Source organism: Pipra filicauda, unplaced genomic scaffold (genome assembly GCF_003945595.2).
Source record: "Pipra filicauda isolate LSUMZ 115617 unplaced genomic scaffold, ASM394559v2 scaffold407_size631318_pilon, whole genome shotgun sequence".
NCBI classification, from domain to species: domain Eukaryota; kingdom Metazoa; phylum Chordata; class Aves; order Passeriformes; family Pipridae; genus Pipra; species Pipra filicauda.
Window position 1 is genome coordinate 302,519 of NW_024104540.1, and position 8,847 is coordinate 311,365.

The window sequence follows — 8,847 nt, forward strand, 5'->3', positions numbered from 1 at the left end:
CCCAAGTGTTCTGCACCACTAATTACTAATCAAGTTATTTCTCTCGGGATTAAAAAGGCATTCCACAGGTAATTTGCCCATTAGAGCACAGGCCTGGTGCTGGCAAAGAGCCCTGCATCTGTGGGTCTGGGATGGCTCCAGTGCCAGGCTCACAGACACTTCCTGAGGGACCCCATCCCAGCTTGGGACCCACCTGTGTCCCCCTGCGGCTGCTCCACTGCCCAAAACTGCCATAGAAGGGCACTCAGTGCAGCCCATCACCACCCAGCACGTGCTTCTCCAGCACAGCATGGCAAGAGTGTCACAAATGAGTCACTGAAAGAATCCCCAGCAAAGGTGACTCCAGCACAGCCAGGATGTGAATGAGGGCAAGGGACCGGGCAGAGCAGGGAAGCAACAGTGATCCTGAATTGCTCTGCTCCCCAGAGCTGCTTCATCCCAGGTGTGCTCAGCTGCTGCTGGTGCACCCTGGCTCAATGGCACTGTGATGATGTCATCTATCTGCATTTTCTAAGATTGTTTGGAAAAAAGACGGACAAGTCTGTAATTTGTCATTACCGTACCAGCCTGGAGAACAGCTGAACAAACCCCAAATATTAAACAAACAACCAAACAAAACCTGTAATGGCTCCTAACGAGCAGAGACCAATGCTGATGGATGACCTGTAGCAGCACAGAATTATTTGTGAATTGCCACTGATTTCCAAAATCAAAACATAAGTTTTTATTCACAATTGAAGCATTTGTCCCGCTGCTTCCAACAGACCATGAAGCAGGACTGACCCTGCTGACACCTGGCAATCTGCAAACGTAAGAAACCACCTCTGTGTCCCAGCACACAAGAGCCACCGGGGCCTCTGAGGGATCCTGCACGGCCCTGCACACTCAGCAGCCAGAACAGCTCTTCCCACAGCGCTGGTGGAACCTCCTGCTGGTGCTGGCTCTGCTCTGCTTCCAGCAGCTCCAGGTCCGTGTTCCCCTGCATCCCCAGCCTTTTGTCATTATCGAACCCACAACAAACCCATTAAGATGGTAAAGATCGGAATTCCTGTGATCCCAGGCAGACGCCCAGGACTGGCCCGGAGGAGCAGCAGCATTGTGCACAAGACAGCAACAAATTACTGAAGGTCACCTACGATTTATCACTGCTTTGCTTTCCAGACAGTGACACTGTTTCCCCCAGGGAAGCAGCCTCATGAGTGCCAGCACATCTGCTCTGATTGGGCCTCTAACAGGGATGATTTTGCTTATTTTATTGGATTGGAAGCATCCCCAATAAGCATGTTGTCTCCTTGTCTGAGTGATGCCTTTGCCATACGACACTGAATTTACATCCCATCCACTGCACACAACTGCTCTGACAACTGGAAAAGCACCGTATGGGGAGAGGACACAGTCCAGGAACTCAGTCCCAGCAGGGACAAGTCTGCTGTGCTTGTGAATATGCCACAAACAGCTGCAGGTGACAGGCTCTACCAGAGATAAGACTGTGCAGCACTGCACCGTGTTTTCATCTTCAAAGAGGTTTAAGATGTAAAGAAATCAACAGCAGCTTCTCCTGGGCACAGCTTTTGGCTGCGTGGAGGTCTGAGACACGAGGCTGGCACCACAGAGACACTGCTGGAGCCTGTCTGTGAGCAAGAGCTGCTCCGACAAGGAACAATCAGACAAGAGGGCAGAGACACCCCAGAGAGCTGCCCCGAACACGGGCTCTCAAGGGGCTCCTGCCTGAGTGGCAGCTGCCAGCAGGTGATGCTTGTGCCAGTGTAGTCACTGCTGCTGAGATGCCACCTCACAACACAAGAGTGAGGACAGACCCCTCTGAGCCAGTCCTCCCTCTATCAGCACCCCCAAAATGGGCTGGGGTACGTGTGCAGGGGCAGGGTTTCTTCAGGGTTTGAAACACACGGGTTTTCTCTGCAAACAGCCCTCCAGCCCCTGGAGCCAGGGCCCATCAGCCCCAGCAGCCACTCAGCCTGTGTCCCCAGCAGGATGGGGACAACGGCCTGGCCCTGCCACCTGCACCTGGCCAGTCCTCACCCCTGGCTGGCAGCAAGAGGCTGCAGATCCACAGATATCCCTTTCATCTCATCAGAGGCTGCTGGGTTTAATTCCCTGCACTTTGGTATAAAGTCAGGGTCCAATCCGGAAAGCAATTTATGTCTCCCGGAGCAGGCAGTCAGAACATTTCCCATTAAAATGTAAATTTGGCCAAGTTTTCTGGCACCTCTTTTCCTTCCTTAAGGTAAGGAGAATATAAACTTGTATTATTTTTTCCATCAACGATACCTTCCCCTTAGTTTTGTGCTAAGGAAAAAAGCTGCCCGAGATACACTTTCAACAAATTAAATTTGAATTGAGTCTGACAGCACAACAGGGATCAAGATTACAGGGAGATGTGCTGGCCTAATTGGAGTCATTGCCAAGAAGTTACTTGCAGAGTGTTAACCACGGAGGGCACAAGTAGAGCAAACAGTCTCTGCACCAAACCCTCACCTCAGCTGAGCTGCCCAGCACTGCCAGCATTCCCAGCTGGCTGCAGGACCAGCCTGTCCCAACACCAGCAGCACCTTGACAGTGCCCCTCAGGAACATGCTCGGTGCTGAGCTCAGTTTTACTGCAGACCCAGCTATCCACAGGCAGGCACTGCAGAGCTCCACCAGCTGCTCCTCCTGCAGCCCTGGGGCTCCCAGGTCAGCCAGGTATGGTGGGTCCTGCCCTGTCAGTGATCCCTGTCCCAGCTCTGTCACTGCTCCACCACTTGTCTCCCCATAACTGCAGCCACACAGCAGAGGGGAATGCTCAGCTGGTAACAGGCACAGGATTTTGGCCAAACATGCTCAGAATAATGAAGCCAACTGTCCTGCTCGCACTGTAGGTTTTAAAAGGTAATGTTTCATGATTAAAACCCCAAATCCCTGCGGACTTACCATTTCTTTTGCCTTCAGACACCTGGAGGCATGAAAGTGCTCTCTCCAAACTTCAGGAAGCCTGTCAGCTTGGTGTATATGACTATACATCAAGGAGAAAAGCCTGAAAATTCTCCTCTGCTCATGTCAGGCAGGCAGCTCCCACAGGCTTAGGAGCTCCTGGGTCCCCAGAAATCTCATCCAAACAAGCTGTGGCTGATGACAATTTGCATCATGGAATAATGAAGAACTTACACCTGACAAAGCTGCAGCCAGGACACTCCCAGCTGCTGTGGGCAGAGTTAATGGGGAGCATCAACCCAGACCCCAGGGAGAGCAGGCTTATCAATAAAAATTAATAGTTTTATTGCAAGCACTGATCCAGTGCTTTCCCTGTCCCAGGGCCAGGAGTGCTCCCCAGGGCCAGGAGTGCCTTTCCTGCAGGGCAGCTCCTGGAACCCAGCATGTAGCTCAGACTGCAACCAAATGCTCTGTCCTGCAGCAGCAGCAAGGGAATCAGCAGGCTCAGCCAGAAATAATTATGGAGAATCATTTGCTGGTGAAATTAAAAACAAAACAAAACAAGAAAAGAGCATCTAATTTGATTATAGTTATTTAACAATTCCACCGTGAAAATCCCTCGACCTCTGGAGCTCTCCTCCCTGCATGCAGGGGCTGTTCCCGGCTCCAGCAGTGGTGACACCCCTCACACCCCTGTCCCACCTCGGCCTGCACTGCCCAGAGTCCCCTCCCCAGGGACTCCCTGATGCCACCCCCAAGGTGTCAAGACCAGGGAGGGTAAAGCTCAGCCTTTCTGAAAAAGGGAATAAACAGAGAAGATGTGGGTGTACACAGACCACGTTGCCTTTAAACCCCTGAAATATCCCAGTCCAAATAAATATTTTTTTAAGGAACTGGAAAATGGGAAAAAGATAAAGAGCAGCCAGGCAGAATTTCCTCCAGAAAAGGGAGCTGTGAGCAAATCTGACAAATGTGCCTGGGGTGACATGGGAGAGGGGATGCTGTCTGGGGAAGCAGACTCTCCAGATGGCCTCAAGGTCCCTTCTGTCTCTATCATCTACACTTCTACAGACTAATTCCTTAAATCAGCATCCTGTGGAAATTTGCCAGGCATTCTGCCAACTCTGGAGCTGGAAGAAGGGCTGGAGGACAGTGTAAGTGGGTATGCATGCACAGCATGCAGAAGGAAACCGGGTTTTTGCAATAGGTCCCTATAATTTCCAGGGATAAACACAAAGGAGCATTTCCCAACAGCCTCCTTGTGTGACAGCAAAGCCCTGGTGGGGAGTTACAGCAGAGACAGAACCACCCCAGCCAAGAGCTGTCCGAGGATGTGCCTTCCTATGTGGTGTTTCACAGCCCTCTCCTGCCACAGATTCACTCCTGCAGCAAAACCAAGAACTGCAGCTCAGCATCCCTCTCTGGGTACAGACCTGGCCCAGACAGACAAGATCATCTCTCCTGCTGTAACCACAGTGAGTGAAAACCCTCACTCTGAGCTCCCAGCATCTGGCAGGGCAGGCTGGGCTCCATCTGGAAGCATCTCCCCATGCAGTGGACTATCTCCTAGTCAAGGCATTACAAGAAAATAATTCAGGAGGAGATTAACATAAACATTGTTTGAAAGATTTAATCAGCTGCAAATTGCAATGTTGTGCCCAAGTCTGGTTTTTGCTGTATTAGGAAGCAGAATGAGGGCAGTAGCAGTGGCATCACAGATCTCTGTTTGCAGTGATGGAGGAAAACCTGTCCCTGGCTGGGGCTCTTGGACTCCTCAGACAGCAGAATCCCCATGGCTTCAATGGGGTTGGAAAGGGTCTGACACTGAGCAGCTTCACCTCTGGTACCAACCCTGGCCCAGGCACTGGCCTGGTGTTGTTTGTTTGAACCATCAGTCCATGAATTTGAATGGGCTCTGCTAATCAGGTTCTAGAGATGCATTTTTATCTGGAGGGCAAGTGCTAATTAAAATGCAAGCCATGTATCTCCTGCTCTGAGTGCTCATGCCAATGTGATTTCCACAAGGGTAGCAAACACAAGGGTCACCCTGGTCTGTGAATTTGTTTATGAAGGTGTTTATAGTTCCACCTTCCAGATCTCCAAAGCCACCTCCCCACTCCAGCAGAAGCTGTGCCGGATCCCCATGTCCCAGCAGGGGTGTATTTTCACCTGTGTCCCTGCAATCAGCTCGCTGTGTCCTAGTGACTCAGCACCACCATGTGCCCTGTGGCTCCTGGCACCACATCCTCACAGTCACTGGGTGTAGCAGCAGGGTCCCAGGCTGGGAAGTACCAAGAACACCCGAATAAGCAACAAAGCCCAGGTTTGCTCCATGCTGGCACATTCCAGAGGTGCTGACATACCCTGACACTGACACACAAGCCGGTCACTTCAGCTGGTGCCAAGCTGACAGCACAGCATCCTGCAGACAGCAAGAAGCCAGAGGAAAGAGGAAATTTATAGTGCCTGCAGTTCCTGCAAGGGAATGGGGGCACCAGCCCATTCACCCATGCCTGATGTGTAGCTCATCCTCGATGCTGGTGGCACAAATAAAGCTGTCACTTGCAGGGACACTGAACATGAGCAGCAGGGAATGAGCCATGAGCACCAGCTGAGATGCTGACATGTTTGGCCAGTTTTCTGCCCACCAAGGCTGCTCACAAAGGTCACACCAAGTTGTGGCAGAGAGATGCTGCTTCAGGCACCCTGGAGCAGACCCCAGAGCCAGCCCTGTTCAGGCAAGGCTGCTCTGCCTCAGGGCTGTGCCTCATCTGGGGGACCATCACCCCCATCGTGCTGTCAACGCTGCAGGGACAGGCAGGCAGGGCAGAGGATCCTCTGTAGGCAAAAGGAAGTGACCCCTCTTATTCCCCTCAGACCCTACAGCCCACGGAATACCTGATTGGGAAAGGTAAGAGCAGAGATGCAGAGAAGTGGAAGGACCCAGAGACCCCTCAAGCACATGTTCTGCAGACAACGGCACCTCACCCAGCCTGGTGCTTCAGGGATTTTACAGTAGAAGCTCCAGACAGGGAATTAGTGTGAAGAGATGACTTTGGGGTCAGCTCTGTGTGCAGTAGCAGCTCTGTGTCCATCAGCAGCACCCGAGACAGCCGCTCATGAACAACAATGACACAAAACCCCTCCATGGGCCTCAGACACGGAAAAACCATCCCAGATGGGCAGCACTGGGGACCCAGGTGGAGCCATCCCATCCCAGTACAGGATCCCAGCTCCACACCCCACACTGCCTGCTCCTTGCTTCCCAATGACTTTTCAATGACTAATAAATACCAGCACGCACTTTCATCCATTCCCTGTTTACTTCAGCTTAGCACTGTTTCAGGGCAAACTCAAGAGAGGGAATTCCACATTTAAACAAAGGAAGATCATCGTGCCAAGAGTTCATTTCATTCTCTGCATTAGGAAGAACCAGGTTGTTCTGAGCAGCTCCAGGTTACCTGAATATTGTGAATTTTCAGAAGCACTGGAAGTATCATCTCAGTTGTAGCTTTTGATCACATTTAGAACAGAGAAAAGCAACCAGAGAACATCACAGCTGTAACACCCTGAAAGCTCCAAACCCCTCCATTCCACGTTTGCTTTCCTTACAGTGCAGATGCAACAACTACAAACATGGAATGAGTGCTCGGAGGGGGGGGCAGGCAGGGCCTTCCCCACCCCATCAGTCCAACATTCCAATCATTGTATTCACAAGGCCTAATTGGGATAACAGAACAGACATATGGGAATGGTACAGAAGCACAAAGAGCTCAAAAGGACTTTTTAATTATTTTTTTTAAATCTTTTGTTTATTTACCTTGACATAACCCATCGACCTTATTAAACAAGGCCACAAACACCCACTTCTGAGTGCACAGGCACATGGTGCCCAGCTCCATCAGCTCCCAGTCCCAAGGGTTAGGAAGATTCCGGTACCAAGCCATACTTCTGCCTCAGGATTTCAACTGTGGGTGTCAGTGCACTGTGGGGAGAACCAGAACTGTCAAAACAAAAGGTCTGGAGGATTAAACTGCATTTCTGGGGAAGATCAGTGAGACATGGGACTGCACTTAGAATCAAACAGAACATGAACTGCAGAAACTACTAGAGTTTCACACAGAAGCTGTGAGAAAGGGAAATTTGGAGAGCTCTTTAGGATTTCTGAGTGTGCTGGTAATTAAGTTAAACAACATTAACAGGAATGTAGAACTGCTGTGGGAAACAAAGTAAAGCATGACCCACCCTCACTCAAAAGCTTCATTTCATTTGAAGCACAGAAAAAGGCCCAGCAGTGCTCACCAGCCAGGACGGATGATGGAGAACTTCCCTGACACAGATAAGTCAACCACAGTCGACCCCAAGCGACACTCTGAGCTCCAGATGTCTCCTATGGGGCCTCCATCGATGATCAAGGACAACTGAGGCCACAGGTCCTGGAATTCCTGCAAGAGAGCTGTGGGTAACAGTCCTGACAGTGCTTTGTGAGTATCATTTAAAAAAAAAAAATAGCAACAGATCATCCCTTGGTTTATTGCTAAAGCTGAGTTCAACTGTGAGAGAGCCTGGGGCTCTGCCAAAGTGCCCCAGTGACGTCCCTGAGGGGCAGAGGAGCCTCACCGACACGGTCAGGGTGCTGCCCTGGGAGCTGATGTTGGCGCTTGTCAAAGCCAGTGGTCCCGAGCAGGCACGTGCCAGGTCCCTCATGAAGGAGTGGTCTGGAATACGAACACCAACCAGCTGCAGGGAAGGAGACAAGGGTTTTACACACACAGAAACTGGTTTTAATTTCGCACTGCCTAAAGCCCTCTTGGCTTAAAGCTGATGCTCTAGAGAATTGATACTTTTACACCTGCTGAACCAGCAATAGCACAAGACCTAAGTCAGGCCCTAACGCTGAGTTATGCCGTGTCTACATCAGTCCTGGGGAGCGGGACCAGCACAGGGGCCAGCTTCGGGGATGGGTAAGGACAAACAGAACAGGAGTACAAGCAGGTAGAACAAAACCAGCCCACTGCCCCCCAAGCCTCGAGATCCATCCTGTAGCCAAGACCTACTGATGTGAAAGGATTCAAGTCTTTATTCAGTTCTTCTGAACGCTGCAGGACCAGCGTCACCGGCCCTGGGAGCAGGTCCCGCAGCAGCTCGTCCGGCACGTTCACGTGGCAGTACCTGCAGGGCCGGAGGCAGCGGGGTCAGGGCGCGCACGGCAGGGCTGGGGCAGCTCCGGCACGGCCCTTCCCTCCCTTCCACGGCGCTCCGCGGGCAGAGGCGGCCGCTCCCCGCCGGGCTCTCGGGGCAGCCCTACCCTGCGGACGGGGCTCGGCACCGACCGGGGGCTCCGGACCCCGCGGGCCCCGCGCACCTGTAGAGCCGCTCCACGTCCCCGAGGCAGATGGCGAGCGGCTTCGCGCCGTTCCGCCCCTTCAGGCTGTAGATGCTGCGCACGGCGGCCGAGTCCTGGGCCAGGCAGGCCACGCCGTACACCGTGTCCGTGGGCACCGCCACCAGCCCGCCCGCCTGCAGCGCGCCGGCCGCGGCCGCCACCGCCTCCCTCCAGCCTGCGCGACACCGGGGGGTCAGCGGAGCGACCCGGCACCCGCCGCGCGGGGCCTCCGCTCCCCCGGCCCGGCCCGGCCCAGCTCGGCCCGGCCTCCCCCGCCTCCCCCGCTCCCCGCCGGCCCAGCCGCCTCCCTCGGCCGATTCCCCGCGCGCACCGTGCGGGTCGGGCCCGGCCGCGCCGCCGGGCGGCAGCGGCACCAGGCGAGCCCGGCCCAGTCCCGGCCCCGCCGCTCCCTCCGCCGCCCGCGCCAGAGCCCGCGCCGCCCGCGCCATGCGGGCACTTCCGAGCGCGGCGCCGGGAGACAACGCAAGAGCCGGGGCGGGGCGGGCCCGGCGCTCCCATGGCCGCCGGCGG

General features: G+C 53.7%; 1 protein-coding gene across 1 annotated transcript; it reads right to left on the reverse strand.

The window, feature by feature from the left end:
• Nucleotides 1-6,234: 6,234 nt before the first annotated feature.
• Nucleotides 6,235-8,765, reverse strand: YRDC (yrdC N6-threonylcarbamoyltransferase domain containing). Its single transcript, XM_027746877.1, has 6 exons — nucleotides 8,648-8,765; nucleotides 8,296-8,491; nucleotides 7,988-8,102; nucleotides 7,551-7,670; nucleotides 7,233-7,375; nucleotides 6,235-6,915 (listed from the first exon to the last, which is right to left on the reverse strand). Exons 1-6 carry the CDS (start codon nucleotides 8,763-8,765, stop codon nucleotides 6,852-6,854), a joined length of 756 nt encoding a protein of 251 aa, XP_027602678.1. The 3' UTR covers nucleotides 6,235-6,851.
• Between the last annotated feature and the right edge of the window lie 82 nt (nucleotides 8,766-8,847).